Genomic DNA, 18,050 nt, shown 5'->3' with positions numbered 1-18,050 from the left:
TGTATATTTATCCTGATGACGGGGCACGGCTTGACATTGGAAATATATATTTATATATATATATATATATATATAAAATATATTTACAGACACACATATGGAACCCCCCACACACACACACACACACACACACACACACACACACACACACACACACACACACACACACACACACACACACACATGAAAATCCGGTGTTTGCCACTGGGGTGCAGCACGGGCAAAATCTTGAACTCATGCATGGGAAGCAGTGACCCGGGCAAAGGAGAGGCGACGGTCATTGGCAGACCAAAGTGGGCGGGAGGGAGTATGAAGGGAGAGAAGGTTGGAGATGTAGGGAGCAGTGGAATTAGAGATGGCCTTGTATGTGAGGGTGAGGAGTTTGAAGAGGATTCTGTAGGGGAATGGGAGCCAGTGTAGATTTTGTCGAAGGGGAGTGGTAGATGTGGAGCGGCGGGAGAGGAAGATAACCCTAGCTGCAGGAGCAAGTGAGGCCAGTGAGGAGAACATTGCAGTAGTCGAGTTGTGAGATGACCAGTGAGTGGATGATAAGTTTAGTTGCACTCTGGGAGAGAAATGGCCTGATGCGAGCAATGTTGCATAGCTGGAACCGACAGGATTGCACCAGAGCTTGGATGTGGGGTGAAAAGGAGAGGGAGGAGTTAAGAGTGATGCCCAGGCAGCGGAGTTGGAGAACGGGTGAGATGATGGTGTTGTCAACAGTGATAGAGATATTGGTAGGAGGTGTTGCTCAGGCTGGGGGAAAGATAATAAGTTCAGTTTTGTCCATGTTGAGCTTCAGAGAGCGTGCAGACATCCAGGAGGAGATGGCAGAGAGGCAGCTGAAAACCTGAGAGAGGACCTAGGGGGACAGATCAGGAGAGGAGAGTTGTGTGTCATCAGCATATAGGTGGTATTGAAGGCCAAAGGAGTTAATGAGCGCACCCAGGGAAGAGGTGTACAGGGAGAACAGAAGGGGACCTAGGACAGAACCCTGAGGGACACCAACAGGAAGGATGAAAGGGTGTGAGGTGGTGCCGGAGGCAGACACAGAAAAGGAGCGGTTAGTGAGGTAAGAGGTAAACCAGTCAAGTACGGTGCTAGAGAGGACAACGTTTTGGAGTGTGCGGAGGAGGAGTGGATGATCCACTGTGTCAAAGGCAGCAGAGAGGTCCAGAAGGATGAGCAGAGAGAAGTGGCCCCTGGATTTAGCCGAAAGCAGGTCATTGGTGACTTTCACCAGGGCAGTCTTGGTGGAGTGGGTGAAAGCCAGATTGTAGTGGATCAAGGATGGAGTTGTCAGAGAGGTAGCTTGTGAGACGGCTGTAGACCAGTCGTTAAAGTAGTTTGGAGGCAAAAGGGAGAAGAGAGATGGGGCGGTAGCTAGTGAGTTATGAAGGGTCGAGGTTGGTCTTTTTTTGAGAATAGGTGAGACCAGAGCATGTTCTAATGGTGTGGGAAAGATGCAGGTAGAAAGCGATAGGTTCAAGAGGTGAGCAAGGTGGGAGCAGCCAGTGGGGGACTGGGAGTGGAAAAGACAGGAGGGGAGGGGGTCCAGGGGGCAGGTTGAGGGGGGGGGGGAGATAAGATGAGGGAGTGAACTATCTTGTCTGTGGTGGGACGGAAGCAGGACAGGGTGGGATAGATGGAGGGGAAGCATGATGGGGCAGGGGGGCAGCAGAGGGGTGACGGGAGGAGTTGTCATGTTGGATATCCTCATTTTTGGAGATGAAGGAGGCAAAGTCAGTGGAGGGGAGGAGGAGGGGGGCGAAGGAGAGTGTTGAAAGTTTCAAAGAGACGGCGTGGACTGGAGAACTGAGAAGAGATGAGTACTTGGAAAAAGGATTGCTTGGTGAGAGAAAGTGCAGAGCTGTAGGAGGAGAGAATAAACTTGAAATGGAGGAAGTCCGCCAGAGAGTGAGATTTCCTCCAGGAGCGTTCTGCAAAGCATGAACATTTTTGTAAGAATCGTGTTAGTTTGGTGTGCCAAGGTTTGGGTTTGGAGCGGCGGAGGGGGACAGAGGAGAGGGGAGCCACAGAGTCAAGAGCAGCAGTAAAGGAAGAGTTATAGTTATACAGTATATAGGCCATTTTATGAAATCATTAAAAATGTCCCTTATGTGACATTCATAAAAATCTGTAGCTGTGTATCTTTTGCGGTTTCAACATAGGTTGACAAGTTAAATTATAGCTCTTGCTCATTGGTTTTCAGGAAAAAATAACACTGGCTCTTAATGCAAAGAGTTGAGCTGAAATATGAAGCAGAACTTTCCTTTACAAAGAGTGGTGGACTTGGCATGTCCTGCATGTGACAATTACATTTTGTGATATTGTAAAACAATTTCTCCACCTTTAAAAAATAAGCATACGTCTAATTTGTCACTTTGATGTTCCATCCATCTTTTCAAAATAATAAAAATTTGATATTTTAAAACTTGTCGCCATACATGACAGTGTGTTGGTATATATGTTGAAGATGATGAACATCTGGGAAGGCCTTGCACATCAAAATCAAACAAAAATGTGGAAAAATTGAGACAATTTTTTAATTGACCATTGGCTCAGTATCCGAAATATGGCAGAAATGGTAACATCGATAAAGAAACTGTTAGACAAGTTTTGCATCAACATCAAAAGCTAATTTGTACATTTTGGAACAACTTCAAACGGATTTAGATTTTTTTACATAAGTTATTACCTGTGATGAAACATGGCTCTTCCAGTACGATCCTAAGACAAATCATGAGTCCATGCTCTGGAAAACACCATCATCACCAAGAATGAAGAAAGCACATCAAAGCAAATCTAAATTCAAAGCCATGTTAATTGTTTTCTTAGATATCAAGGGTCTTATACATACAGACTACATACCAGAAGGCACAACAGTGAATCAACATTACTACAAAAATGTTCTATAAACTTATCAGAAAATAATTAAAAGAAAGAGGCCGGAGTTGTGCAAAAAATGGCTTCATCCTCCATCAGGACATCGCACCAGCCCACACAGCTCTCTCTGTGAAGCAGTTTTTGGCCGAGAAACAGATTGCAGTGCTAGAACATCCTCCATACTTCCCAGATCTAGCACCGTGTGACTTCTTTCTTTTCCCTAAAGTCAAATTTGAAATCAAGGGAACCCGTTTTGCATCAGCCACTGAGGTAAAGAATAACACAACCGAGCTGTTCAGACAGCTGATAGATAATGAGCTACAACACAGCTTTGACCAATGGAAAATAAGAAAAGAGCAGTGTGTGGATACAGAAGGGGAATGGAGTTAATATACTAAATTACTTAATATAATTAAACATAAATTATAATATCAGTCTCGTTATTTAATAGCCACACCTCATGCAGGTGTGGAAAAAATGCTGCAAAGTAAGAATGTAATCCCAGACAGACTAAATGATATTGAGATCAGGGCTCTCTGGGGGCCATATCATCACTTCTAGGACTCCTTGTTCTTCTTTATGCTGAAGATAGTTCTTAATGACATTGACTGCATGTTTGGGGTCATTTTCCTACTGCAGAATACATTTGGAGCCAATCAGGATACATGAAGAGACAGATAGATTTGAGCAAGCCCACATCCACAGAAGATCTGTGGTTAGTTCTCCAAGATGTTTGGTACAACCTCCGTGCCAAGGCCCTCATTCCGAGTTGATCGCTCGCTAGCTACTTTTAGCAGCCGTGCAAACACATAGTCTCCTCCCACGGGGGAGTGTCTTTTTGCTTTGCAAGAGTGCGAACGTCTGTAGCAGAGCGGCTGCAAACACATTTTGTGCAAAACAAGACCAGCACTGTAGTTACTTATTTTGTGCGATGATTTCTGCGACGAATAACACAGTAATAACTTCAGATGCCCGCCCAGCAAACGCCCGGCCACGCCTGCGTTTTTCCAAACACTCCCAGAAAACGGTCACTTGACACCCAGAAACTCCCACTTCTTGTCAATCTCCTTGCGTCCGCCAGTGCGACTGAAAGCGTCACTAGAACCTGTGCAAAACCACGATGCTCTTTGTACCTGTACGTCGTGCGTGCGCAATGCAGTGCATACGCAAGCGCAGATTTGCCTTTTTTTAAATGTTTGCTGTGCAGGGAACAATGGCAGCTAGCGATAAACTCGGAATGAGAGCCCAAGTTCCTTCAAAAAGTGCAAGTGTACCTAGAAGAATTTACTTTGTTTTGAAGGCAAAGGTCACACCAAACATTGATTTGATTTTGATTTATCTTCTGTTCATTCACTTTGCATTTTGTCAATTATATATAATTATATAAACTATCGTTTGTCTGCAACTTCGCTCACATGGATGTCTTTTATTGATCAGTGGAATTAATTTTACAAAGACAGTAGTGCCATCTAATATTGTGATGGTCACAGTCCAGTATAAGTTCACTTTAATCAAACAAATATCTTATAGATCAAAAATCTGGTAGTACTTAACCTTGAAAACAAAAGTGACCAGCGACTCTATGATATATATCAACTCGCATCGTGCGTAACTATAGCGTGTAGTATTTGTAAACTGAAACTTTATGAGTCAAGATAACCTGCCTGATTAGTAATTGATCTATAGTTGTTTTCTCATGCAAAATAGATCATGTATATTGATATACTGTATATCTAGGTATTTATATATGCATACATATACTTTGCGTTTGGGGTGTGCAGTATATGTATATAGTATACATATAGATATATTTATATACATTTAATCATTTTGGACTTGGGGAGCCTGCACACTGCACGCGCGGAGTGTCAAGAGTCTGTTTTTTCCTTTATTGCTCCTCTCCCTGATGTCACATCAAGATCATACATACCTCAGTTTCTTTCTAGGTCACTAAGCTATACACGATCCAAATTCATCCAGTCGTTTTTGCGTGATGCCAAAATGAACAGACAGACAAAAGTTCAGATTTTTTTTTTGTCTCCATAGTTCATAAACAGTCCCTAGAAGTATATTTCTAAAAAAAAATTTGCTATGTACAGACACAACTCTTACAGTTTTATTGAATGTATATACAGGTACACTACTGATTTTCCTGCACCCTAGGTTCCAGCACTGTGCCGGATTACCAGTTTTGCGGGCTAACAGTGGTCACGTAATTACTTGGTAATACACCTCTGACCCACTAATTATGCACCTCCGCTATTTCTAAAGCATTATAGATTATGCTTTACACCACCACTGACACTTGCACTGTTGTTGGAAGCACAACACACAGCACCACCAGTGGCCACCCAGTGACCTAGGATTCCCCCTACAATACTTAATACAGCTCTTTTTCTCTTTTATCTCTTCACTTTCCTTTTAACCTTTCTCTCCTCTCTAGTCTTCACAAACGCTGCAGTGTTCTTTCACATAGCTGCTATCTCCCACTTACAGCATCACTTTATAGTAACATGACAACGTTATATCAGAGATAAAACCTGAGAGCTCAGCTGGGCATCACGCATGTCGCTGTGAGGGAGCAGCTCCAGATTCATGTGGGGCTGGGTTACCCCTGGAGGCCATAAGAAGACATCAGCAAGGAGATGTCATGTCAGGTACTAACAGAAGCCACCGGGCAGAAATGTAATATTAGCATACTGTCACGATCCGGGTAATTAGCCATCACTAGTTCCCCTAAAGCCTGTTGAGATTTTCTAAATCAGTGTGAAATACACTTTGAGTTACAGCCTGGCAATTTTCCAACTGACCGCACCAAGGTTGCCTACATCATCTCCCCCCTCAGTGGCTCTGCCTTGGATTGGGCATCACCTCTATGGGAGAAGTTGGATGCCCTGCTCTCTTCATATGCAGACTTTGTGGCAACCTTCAGGCGCATCTTTGACGAACCAGGACGTGTGACATCTGCCTCCACTGATCTTCTCCGGCTAAGCCAGGGGACACGGACAGTGGGCCAATATCTGGTACAATTCCAGATCCTAGCGTCTGAACTCTCCTGGAATGACGATGCTCTCTATGCAGCCTTCTGGCATGGGTTATCCGAATGAATCAAGGATGAGCTTGCTACTAGAGACTTACCTCCAAAACTAGATGAGCTCATATCTGTCTGCACCAAAGTTGATCTCCGATTCCGCGAAAGGGCGACTGAGCGAGGAAGGTCCACGCATCCTAAGACCTCTATCGTTAATCCTCCTCGTCAGCTATCTCCGCCCAAAGATGAGCCCATGCAGATCAATCGCTCTCGTCTGTCGCCTGCAGAGCATAGAAGACGCCTGTTCGAACACCTGTGTCTAAATTGTGCTGCTCCATTTCATGTCATCAATGCTTGTCCGAAGTGTCAGGGAAACTCCAAATCCTAGCCGGTCAAGGAGAGGGCCGGCTAGGAGTAATGAACTCCTCTCCATCTATATGTGATTGCAATCTTCCAGTTTCTCTTCAAGTGTCTCAGCGCTTCAGGAACCTCATTGCTTTGCTGGACTCTGGAGCAGCTGGAAACTTTGTGACTGAGGAATTCATTTAAGCGGTGGTCCCTGCCCACCGAGAGACTTTCATCTTCTATATACTTGACTGTTGTGGATGGCAGCAGGATTTCCGATGTAGTTATTAACTTCAAGAACCTGCCTATCCATCTGAAGGTAGGAGCTCTTCACTCTGAATTGATATCATTCCTGGTTATTCCAAAAGCCACGCATCCTGTTGTTCTAGGCCTTCCATGGCTTCCTCTCCATAATCCACAAATTGATTGGAAGACTACGCATATCCTGGCATGGAGTCCTTCCTGTTCAGAGACCTGTCTTCACAAGGTACATCCAGTTTGCACCTCTTCTTCCAAGTCTCCAGATGTTCCACCTCCACCATACCAAGATTTCACTGATGTATTCTGAAAGTCCTCCGCAGATATTCTTCCTCCTCATAGGGAGTGGGATTGTCCTGCTGATCTCATTCCAGGGAAGACTCCACCTCGGGGACGCACTTATCCGCTGTCGCTTCCAGAGACCCACTCTATGGAGGAGTATATTAAAGAGAACACCGCCAAAGGTTTTATCCGGCCTTCCTCTTCTCCAGCTGGCACAGGCTTCTTCTTAGTGAAAAAGAAAAATGGTGGTCTGCGACCCAGTAGTGACTACCGTGGGCTTAATGACATCACTGTGAAAAACCGGTACACTTTGCCTCTTATCACCGAGTTATTTGATCGTGTCAGTGGAGCCACCATCTTTTCCAAGTTGGACCTGAGGGGTTCGTACAAGCTCATCCGTATCCGGAAGGGTGACGAGTGAAAGACCGCGTTTAACACCCGTGATGGACATTATGAGTACCTTGTCATGCCTTTCGGACTCAGCAACGCTCCAGCGGTATTTCAACATTTCGTGAACTAAATTTTCAGAGCTATCCTCTACCGACATGTTTTGGTCTACCTCGATGATATTCTCATCTTCGCTAATGATTTAAAGGAACATCATCACTGGGTCAAAGAGGTCCTGTCTCATCTCCGTGCCAATCATCTCTATTGTAAGTTGGAAAAATGTGTCTTTGAGATCAAGTCAATTCCGTTTCTGGGTTACATCATGTCCGGTTCCGGAGATGGATACTGAGAAACTCCAGGCTATCCACAATTGGCCACTACCCACGACACTCAAGGGTGTTCAAAGATTCCTGGGGTTCACCAATTATTACAGGAGGTTCATCCGAGGCTTCTCTACCATTGTGGCACCTATCACTACTCTGACAAGGAAAGGTGCCAATCCCTCCAAGTGGTCGGAAGAAGCTACTCAAGCCTTTTATTTACTTAAACATAAGTTTGTCTCTGCTCCAGTTCTGAAACAGCCTGATACCAGATCGCCCTTCACCTTGGAGGTGGATGCCTCATCAGTTGAAGTTGGCGCAGTCCTGTCTCAAAGAGCCGATGATGGCCACTTACATCCCTGTGGCTTCTTCTCACGGAAGTTCTCTCCTGCTGAGCGCAATTACGCTATTGGTGACCAAGAACTTCTGGCTATCAAGCTCGCTCTCGATGAATGGAGATATTTTCTGAAGAGAGCTTCTCGTACCATCACTATCTCCTGTACTTAAAAGCCGCTCAATGCCTCAATCCTCGTCAAGCCAGATGGGCACTCTTCTTCTCCAGGTTTGACTTTAAACTCTCGTTTTGTCCAGGGTCACAGAATCGCAAGGCTGATACTCTTTCCCGCTCCTGGGAGCAAGAAAATTAGTCTGAATCTATTGGTAAACATCCTATTCTCGATCCAGTGGCATGCTCCGCTGTAAGAGTGGACTCTATGCCTCCACCAGGGAAAAGCTTTGTAAAACCGGCTCTCAGAAGGAAGCTCTTGCAATGGGCACATTCCTCTCACTTCGCCGGACACGCGGGTATTCAGAAAACCTTCAAATTCATTTCCAGATAATACTGGTGGCCGACCCTGAAGAAGGACACTACAGAATTTATTGCATCCTGCCCCAAGTGTGCTCAGCACAAGGTACCTTGCCAGTCATCCACTGGACAACTGGTACCCTTGTCTATTCCTCACCGCCCATGGACCCATTTATCCATGGACTTTATTTCAGATCTTCCTGAGTGTAACAAGTATAATACCATCTGGGTGGTAGTTGACCGGTTCATCAAGATGGCTCACTTCGTCCCACTCACCTGTCTTCCATCAGCTTCCAAGCTGGCTCAAGTCTTCATTCAAGAGATCTTCAGATTACATGGTCTTCCTGAAGAGATTATATCAGATAGTAGTGTCCAGTTCATAGCCAAATTCTGGCGACGTCTGTGTTTAGCACTCCAAGTCAAACTAAAGTTTTCTACTGCCTATCACCCCAAACCAATGGGCAAACTGAGAGGGTGAATCAGAAATTGGAGGCCTTCCTCCAAATTTATGTATCCTCTTCTCAAGACAACTGGGTTCTTCTTCTTCCGTGGGCCGAATTTTATCACAACAATCAGTACCATTCTTCATCTTCTTCTACGCCATTTTTTTACCAACTATGGGTTCCATCCAAAGGTTCCAGAATTTCAACTGCTTCCAGCAACATCAGTGCCTGCAGCTGATATCACCCTTCATCAGTTTTCCCAAAACTGGAAGAATATCTGAGCAGCTCTCTTAAAAGCTTCCTCAAGGTACAAGAAGTTTGCGGATAAGAAGCGTAGGGCAATCCCTGCCCTTAAACCAGGTGACCATGTTTGGCTGTCTATCAAAAATCTAAGATTGAAAGTTCCAAATATGAAGTTTGCTCCTCGTTATATCGGTCCCTTCCAGATTGAACAAGTCGTCAATCCAGTTGCTTATAAGCTCAAGTTGCCTGTAATTTATGAAGATCCCTAGGACATTTCACATCTCTCTCCTCAAGCCGGTGGTCCTGAATCATTTCCATTCTGCGCTCCCCACTGCACCTAAGGTCCAGAGTCAACGTGGTGTTGAGTATGAGGTCGCCAAGATTTTGGACTCACGCTTCCGGTACGGTCACCTCCAGTACCTGATTGATTGGAAGGGCTATGGTCCTGAGGTACACTCCTGGACAAATGCATCGGATGTCCATGCTCCCAAGTTGGTCCAGGTTTTCCACGCCAGATTTCCTTACAAGCCTAAGAAGAAGTCCTGGGGCCACTCCTAAAGGGGGGTGCTGTCACAATCCGGATAATTAGCCATCACTATTTACCTTCTAAGTGTCTCCTGAGACTGGCCCAGCGTTCCAAGCCTGGATTTCACCTGCGCTGTCTGCGGGCAGCACGCTGCATGTCATGGCCTCAAGTCTCTTCTCTGTGATCCCGGCAGAGCTGTCATGGCAGCTTTACAGTTTATCTCACTTGTTTTAAAGAACGGCGTCTCCTGCCCTCCGCGGCCTCCGCCGCCATTACTACTAATTACCACATGTGTATATACAAACAGACTTTCCCTTCAGATTCAAACATGGGCGCAGCCATGTTTGATCCCATTACGTTATTCTACAGCCTATCCGCTGCACTCTGGACTCTGCCTAATCACCCAGCCAATACCTGCTCATCAGCTGGTATAAATATCCTGCTCCAGGGCTGGATGATCATCAGTGCTTTTGTTGTCAAACTTTCTACACATGTCTCTCCTGTTTGTGGATTCTACAGCTTGTTCCTCCAGGTATTCCAGCTCCTGTGATTCAGCTCCACTAAGAGACTTGCACCAGTTACCATCCTGCGGTGCAGCCTGACTTCTGCAGTGTTCGAGCATTGCACCCAGTTACCTGCTGTGATCGGACACCGGCTTCCTGCTCACAGCGTTGGTCAAGCTTTGCCTCCAGCGGTGTCCTGGTATCGCTTCTAGCTTCTATTTCCTGCAGCATTGCTCTCTATGCTTCATAGTGAATTCATCACTGGCTACCAGCTCTCTACAGTGCTCCTGTGTCACTATCAGCCTTCATGCGGTGTTCTACATTATCTCCTGTATCATTCTACGTTACCAGCGGTATTCCAATATCGCTCTACATCGAACCACAGTTTCCATCGATACTCACCACTCTACACTTCAGCTGTGAGTTCAGTACACCTTTTGTTCACACCAGTTCCATCCGGTAATCTCTGCAGTTCTACCAAGTACCATCTCATCTTCTGTGCACCTGTGTTTACTCCAGCCTCTGTGTATCATCTGCTGGGCAGTACCAGCTCGTTCCTCACTTCAGCGGTTAGCTGTGGTATACAGACTTACCAGCTCCGGATTTGGCAAGGACTTTAACATACTGTTCTGCAAAGCCACAGCACTTATTACCTCTGCGCTTCCAGGAACTGTGCTGTAATATCTCTCTGCACATCTACTGTTGAAGTCATTGCATAACCAAGGTGTCTATATTGTGTGTTCAATAAACTTACTTTTATCTTTATAACTCCGTTGTCGTGGTCACGCCTTCAGGCAGATTGTGCTAGATCTTCTATCTAAGAACCCAATTCTACCTTCCCGGTTCACCTACACGCCAGCCCCTACACCTGAGGCTTCCCCAGATCAGCCTCAGCCCTCAGTTGTGACAGGATGTGGTATGGTATGCCGGCGGCCGGGCTCCCGGCGACCAGCATACCGGCGCCGGAAGCCCGACCGCCGGCATACCGACAGCGTGGCGAGCGCAAATGAGCCCCTTGCGGGCATGGTGGCGCATCATTTGACAAAAGCAGGCAATAAAGTCAATCCACAAACTTGGCATAACATTTGATGGGTATAAGTATTGACATAAGCTGATTATGCTCCCAGAATCCCCTTCATCATATCTATTTATAGGAATGCAAACTAAATCCTTCCCAATGCTCACAGACCTCACAAGCAAATGCTTAGTAGAATCTTCAGGCACTGTTCTCCAATAAAACAGTGTTGTCTTCTACAATTGCTTAGCAGGTAGGTAATTAGCACAATATGAATCTTAACACATTTCATGTAGCACAGAAATATAATAATGGAAAAGGAAAATAGGAGAGTAGTAAATGTATTAATAATAGGCCAAAAAGAAGATGGGAAAGAGATTTATTTTTAAAAGAGGCCTTCCGGAAGAAGAAAATAAGAAAACATTTTTATTTGCCTATATGATATGTATATTATTAAGATTTGAGACATTTCATTCACTTTTTTGTTTACTCTAGCACAGAACTTTATTTATTTATTTATTTATTTAACATAACTAAAGTATGACATTTAGTATAATATTTAGTGCCCTGTATGATTTTTTTTTGGTTTATAATTTACCTTTCCTGAATCAACCATTTTTTTTATTTTTTTTTAAATATCAGTGAGCAGATTATTCATATGATCTGACAGTCTGTGTGCAGTATGTTATTTTATTTCAGTACTTATTTAAACATCTCAGTCTTATAGTTGTTTGTTTGTTTGTTTGTTTGTTTTTGCCTCATTATGCTTCCAATTAAAAGGGTATTTAGATAATCATCAGTACTGAAAGTGAATTGAATAATTTTCGAGATTAACAAACTAATGAAATCATTACGGGAATTAGAGTTTAACAGGTTTACACAGTATTAGCCCCGAACATATTTGCTGTTAGTGGGATATTAATGTAATTAATAGCTAATCTGTTTAATTATCTCACATGCATATAAGTAGTGCATGTATAAGATTCTTTTTTTTCACTTTTGAATTGATTTTACTTTTCTACACTTTCACAACATGAACATTGTTTTCATTGTTAAATATGCTATGTCTTGTTACCAATGGAGTAGGTGAATTTGTAGTAATTCAGTTTGCTCTGAACTCACTACTGATTGAACCATCTAGTCAGCTGATTGTTTGCAAAAATTCTGGAGTGTTTAAATAAAGTTGTGACCGGTATCTACACACAGCAGAGGCAGCCATTTTGTGGACTGAACCAACATATATGAGAATACAGCCTAAAAATCACTAATACCCCTTTTCTCTGACGTCCTAGTGGATGCTGGGAACTCCGTAAGGACCATGGGGATTAGCGGCTCCGCAGGAGACTGGGCACAACTAAAGAAAGCTTTAGGACTACCTGGTGTGCACTGGCTCCTCCCACTATGACCCTCCTCCAGACCTCAGTTGGATTTCTGTGCCCGGCCGAGCTGGATGCACACTAGGGGCTCTCCTGAGCTCCTAGAAAGAAAGTTTATTTTAGGTTTTTTATTTTACAGTGAGACCTGCTGGCAACAGGCTCACTGCATCGAGGGACTAAGGGGAGAAGAAGCGAACCTACCTGCTTGCAGCTAGCTTGGGCTTCTTAGGCTACTGGACACCATTAGCTCCAGAGGGATCGACCGCATGGAACTGGCCTTGGTGTTCGTTCCCGGAGCCGCGCCGCCGCCCCCCTTACAGAGCCAGAAGCAAGAAGAGGTCCGGAAAATCGGCGGCAGAAGACATCAGTCTTCACCAAGGTAGCGCACAGCACTGCAGCTGTGCGCCATTGCTCCTCATACACACTTCACACTCCGGTCACTGAGGGTGCAGGGCGCTGGGGGAGGGCGCCCTGAGCAGCAATAAAAACACCTTGGCTGGCAAATATATCACAATATATAGCCCCAGAGGCTATATATGTGATAAATACCACTGCCAGAATCCGTAAAAAAGCGGGAGAAAAGTCAGCGAAAAAGGGGCGGAGCTATCTCCCTCAGCACACTGGCGCCATTTTCTCTTCACAGTGCAGCTGGAAGACAGCTCCCCAGGCTCTCCCCTGTAGTTTGCAGACTCAAAGGGTTAAAAAGAGAGGGGGGGCACTAAATTCAGGCGCAATATTGTATATACAAGCAGCTATTGGGAAAAATTCACTCAATATAGTGTTAATCCCTAAATTATATAGCGCTCTGGTGTGTGCTGGCATACTCTCTCTCTGTCTCCCCAAAGGGCTGTGTGGGGTCCTGTCCTCAGTCAGAGCATTCCCTGTGTGTGTGCAGTGTGTCGGTACGGCTGTGTCGACACGTTTGATGAGGAGGCTTATGTGGGGGCAGAGCAGATGCCGATAAATGTGATGTCGGCCCCTGTGGGGCCGACACCTGAGTGGATGGATAGGTGGAAGGTATAAACCGACAGTGTCAACTCCTTACATAAAAGGCTGGATGACGTAACAGCTGTGGGACAGCCGGCTTCTCAGCCCGCGCCTGCCCAGGCGTCTCAAAGGCCATCAGGGGCTCAAAAACGCCCGCTCCCTCAGATGAGCAGACACAGATGTCGACACGGAGTCTAACTCCAGTGTCGACGAGGTTGAGACATATACACAATCCACTAGGAACATCCGTTACATGATCCCGGCAATAAAAAATGTGTTACACATTTCTGACATTAACCCAAGTACCACTAAAAAAAGGGTTTTATGTTTGGGGAGAAAAAGCAGGCAGTGTTTTGTTCCCCCATCAAATGAGTGAATGAAGTGTGAAAAAGCGTGGGTTCCACCGATAAGAAACTGGTAATTTCTAAAAAGTTACTGATGGCGTACCCTTTCCCGCCAGAGGATAAGTTACGCTGGGAGATATCCCCTAGGGTGGATAAGGCGCTCACACGTTTGTCAAAAAAGGTGGCACTGCCGTCTTAGGATACGGCCACTTTGAAGGTACCTACTGATAAAAAGCAGGAGGCTATCCTGAAGTCTGTATTTACACACTCAGGTACTAGACTGAGACCTGCAGATAGTGCTGCTGCAGCGTGGTCTGTGACCCTGTCAAACAGGGATACTATTTTGCGAACATAAGAGCATATTAAAGACGTCGTCTTATATATGAGGGATGCACAGAGGGATATTTTGCCGGCTGGCATCTAGAATTAATGCAATGTCCATTCTGTCAGGAGGGTATTAGAGACCCGACACTGGACAGGTGATGCTGACTTTAAAAAGCAACAGCTGGGAAGAAAAATTTTTACCTCAGGTTTCCTCACAGCCTAAGAAAGCACTGTATTATCAGGTACAGTCCTTTCGGCTTCAGAAAAGCAAGCGGGTCAAAGGCGCTTCCTTTCTGCACAGAGACGAGGGAAGAGGGAAAAAGCTGCACCAGTCAGCCTGTTCCCAGAATCAAAATTCTTCCCCCGCTTCTTCTGAGTCCACCGCGTGACGCGGGGGCTCCACAGGCGTAGCCAGGTACGGTGGGGGGCCGCCTCAAAAATTTCAGCGATCAGTGGGCTCGCTCACAGGTGGATCCCTGGATCCTTCAAGTAGTATCTCAGGGGTACAAGCTGGAATTCGAGGCGTCTCCCCCCCGCCGTTTCCTCAAATCTGCCTTGCCGACAACTCCCTCGGGCAGGGAGGCTGTGCTAGAGGCAATTCACAAGCTGTATTCCCAGCAGGTGATAGTCAAGGTGCCCCTACTTCAACAAGGACGGGGTTACTATTCCACACTGTTTGTGGTACCGAAACCGGACGGTTCGGTGAGACCCATTTTAAATTTGAAATCCTTGAACACATACATAAAAAAATTCAAGTTCAAGATGGAATCGCTCAGGGCGGTTATTGCGAGCCTGGAGGAGGGGGATTACATGGTATCCCTGGACATCAAGGATGCTTACCTACATGTCCCCATTTACCATCCTCACCAGGAGTACCTCAGATTTGTGGTACAGGATTGCCATTACCAATTCCAAACACTGCCGTTTGGACTGTCCACGGCACCGAGGGTCTTTACCAAGGTAATTGTTAGGGTCTCCTGCCCTGTGCTGCCACGTCGTCATGGCAACCGGGAGACAAGTGCTAGTGGAGTAACCTGAGCGCAGCTGATACTCCGGTTCGGGTCTTTTGCTGTGCAGTGGTTATAGGCTCTGTGCACGGCAGGGGATCCGGTGCTGGTTTTTGTGCTCACAGTCTGTGAGGTCTGAGTGGGGCGTGGACAGCACCTGCTTTATAAGGCCTCTTTTCAGGGTAAGCAGATGCTGCTGAATCTCTGTTGGTTAGTCAGTTCATGAAAGTTAGCCAGTACTGTGTAGCTTTGTATTTGTTTGTTGCTTACTGCAAATAGGCCTGGGGATTTGGTATTACACTCTGCCAATCCAGACCTAGCAGTAAGACTGGAGTCAGTCGTTTAGCTTGCTGGGGTTCTGTTATTACTCTGTGAACTTAGCAAGTTTGCGGCTGTATTCTAACACTTGCCTGTCTAATCCTGTCTCACTGTGCTAGGTGTCAGGGGTCAGTTTAGTGGCAGTAAGCTTAAACCTGTGCACTGCAAGTGAGAATCAGGATTGTGGAGGCTCTCCTTGTGTCTATCATTCCATCTCTGACCAAGGAGTTTACTGCCACACCCGTTGGTAACCCTTTAGGGTTTTGCTGTTGCCCTTAGCAACAGCATTTCGGGTTCTCTACGTATTAAAACACAACATCTTGCTTTTTACATCTGAGCAGTTCTAATACAAGGGAGATACCCAGTTCCTTAGCCTCTGGGCTTCTCTGTTCACTGTGTGTGTATTTTGTTACCCTATCACCTTCTGTGTACGTTATGTCATATTCCCCAGTTTGTCTGTGAGTCCATTTGTTTTGCATAACAGTTCAAACACCAGTACATTCCTGCAGACACTGGAGTGCATAACAGTTCTGACACTAGTACTTTCCTGCAGGCACTGGTGTGCATAACATATTCAGCAGCCTAATACTCCTGTTGAAATTTTGTGGGAATATGGAGCATACCCCTCAAAATACGTTGCAACAGGTGGTCGATCAGGTGCAGGTCCTGACTCGACAATTTAATGATTTGTCCATTAAAATGCACACCTCCCAGGCTGCTGGCGGAGCTCCCGCAGCAGCAGCACCTGCAGGGGTTAAGGAGCCGAAAGTAAATCTCCCGGATCGTTTTTCTGGAGATCGCTCGCAGTTCTTTTGTTTCAAGGAGAGCTGCAAGCTATACTTCCGGCTTAGGCCTCAGTCTTCTGGGTCGGAGATTCAGCGGGTGGGCATAGTGATTTCCTTGCTACAAGGAGACCCACAGGTCTGGGCATATGGGTTGCAGCCTGACTGTCCGTCGCTTAAAAGTGTTGATGCTTTTTTTACGGCACTGGGCATGTTGTATGATGACCCTGACAAGACGGCCTCAGCCGAGGCTCAGATTTCGATCCTTAAGCAAGGGCGAAGGCCAGTTGAGGTTTACTGTACGGAGTTTCGGAGGTTGGCCCATGATACCCAGTGGAATGACCCAGCCCTGAGACACCAGTACCGAAGAGGTCTTTCTAACCAGATAAAGGACCAACTGGTACAATATCCCTTGCCTGATAGCTTGGATCAGCTCATGCAGTTATCCATCCGGGTGGATAGACGGCTGAGAGAGCGTAGGCTTGAAAGGGAGACTGAGATTTCCTTCCTTCCCAAGGGAACCTCAGACTCTGAGGAATTTTCTGAGGAGCCTATGCAGATTGGGGCTACCCGCCTCTCCTCGCGTGAGAAGACGCGGAGGAGACAGCAGGGGTTGTGTTTGTACTGTGGGAATAAAGGTCATGTGGTAGTATCATGCCCAGAAAAGCCGGAAAACTTCAGGGCCTGAGGGTGATGGGAAATATCCTGTCAGGCCAGAAGTCAGAATTTCCCAAGAAGACTTTTATCATTCCGGTGACCTTGAAGATCCTCGGTCAAACTGTCAAGACTGAGGCCTTTGTGGACAGTGGGGCCGACGGGGTTTTTATGGACCGCCAATTCGCCCTAAAACACTCTGTTCCCTTAGTACCCTTGGCATCGGAAATTGAGATTTGTGGGTTAAACGGGGAACCATTATCCCAAGGTAAAATTACCTCTTGCACTAGCCAGATTTCTTTGTTTATTGGAGCCACACACTCTGAAAAATTGTCCTTTTATGTGACTGTCTGTACTTTTGCCCCATTGGTGTTGGGGTTACCCTGGTTAAGGGCCCACAATCCTCAATTTGACTGGGTCTCTGGGGAGATTCTTAGTTGGGGTACTGATTGTTTCAGGAGTTGCTTGAGCCTTCCAGTCAGGCTCTCGCAGCTAAGTTTGCCAGGATTGCCAGGGAGTTATGCAGATTTTGCGGACGTGTTCTCCAAAAAAGTTGCAGAGGTACTACCTCCCCATCGCCCCTATGACTGTGCCATTGATTTGTTGCCAAATGCTAAGCTTCCCAAGAGCAGGTTGTACTCCCTGTCACGTCCTGAGACTCAGGCTATGGCAGAGTACATTCAGGAGAACTTGGCTAAGGGATTTATCAGACCTTCACAGTCTCCAGTTGGGTCGGGGTTCTTCTTCGTGGGTAAAAAGGACGGTTCGTTGCGACCCTGCATCGACTTCAGGGAATTGAACCGTATCACGATTAAAAACTCATACCCACTGCCTCTCATTTCGGTCTTGTTTGACCAGCTTCGTACTGCCACCATTTTTTCTAAGATTGACCTACGCGGTGCGTACAATCTAATCCGAATAAGAGAGGGGGATGAATGGAAGACTGCCTTTAATACCCACTCAGGGCATTATGAATATTTGGTGATGCCTTTTGGGCTCTGTAATGCCCCGGCAGTCTTCCAGGATTTCATGAATGATGTGCTCAGGGAATATTTGGATAGATTCTTAGTTGTATACTTAGATGACATCCTAATCTTCTCCCATTCCCTGGAGGAACATCGGAAGCATGTACGCTTAGTCCTCCAGAAACTCAGAGACCACCGGCTTGGGGCGAAGCTGGAGAAGTGCGAATTTGAAGTTCAGCAAATCGCATT

At 45.9% G+C, this 18,050-nt stretch overlaps 2 protein-coding genes across 3 annotated transcripts in view; one reads left to right on the top strand and one right to left on the bottom strand.

Moving 5' to 3' along the window:
• Positions 1-18,050, bottom strand: part of PGLS (6-phosphogluconolactonase) — a 176,505-nt gene that overhangs the window by 80,507 nt on the left and 77,948 nt on the right. Inside the window, exon 1 of one of the 2 annotated variants that reach the window (XM_063931575.1) lies at positions 2,699-2,727. The exons of the other annotated variant lie outside the window; for it this stretch is intronic. Within the exon in view, the coding sequence (XP_063787645.1) occupies positions 2,699-2,712 (14 nt within the window). The 5' untranslated portion in view covers positions 2,713-2,727. Of the gene's footprint in view, positions 1-2,698; positions 2,728-18,050 lie in introns of those variants that run through there. 2 annotated transcript variants of the gene reach the window in all.
• NXNL1 (nucleoredoxin like 1) overlaps positions 11,216-18,050 on the top strand; it is a 29,125-nt gene continuing 22,290 nt past the window's right edge. Inside the window, exon 1 of the mRNA XM_063930230.1 lies at positions 11,216-11,297. The gene's annotated coding sequence lies outside the window, so the exon portion shown is untranslated. The remainder of the gene's footprint in view (positions 11,298-18,050) is intronic.

Source organism: Pseudophryne corroboree, chromosome 6, assembly GCF_028390025.1.
Source record: "Pseudophryne corroboree isolate aPseCor3 chromosome 6, aPseCor3.hap2, whole genome shotgun sequence".
NCBI classification, from domain to species: domain Eukaryota; kingdom Metazoa; phylum Chordata; class Amphibia; order Anura; family Myobatrachidae; genus Pseudophryne; species Pseudophryne corroboree.
The sequence above is the reverse complement of the archived record's forward strand: the minus strand, read 5'-3'. Positions and strand labels throughout refer to the sequence as shown.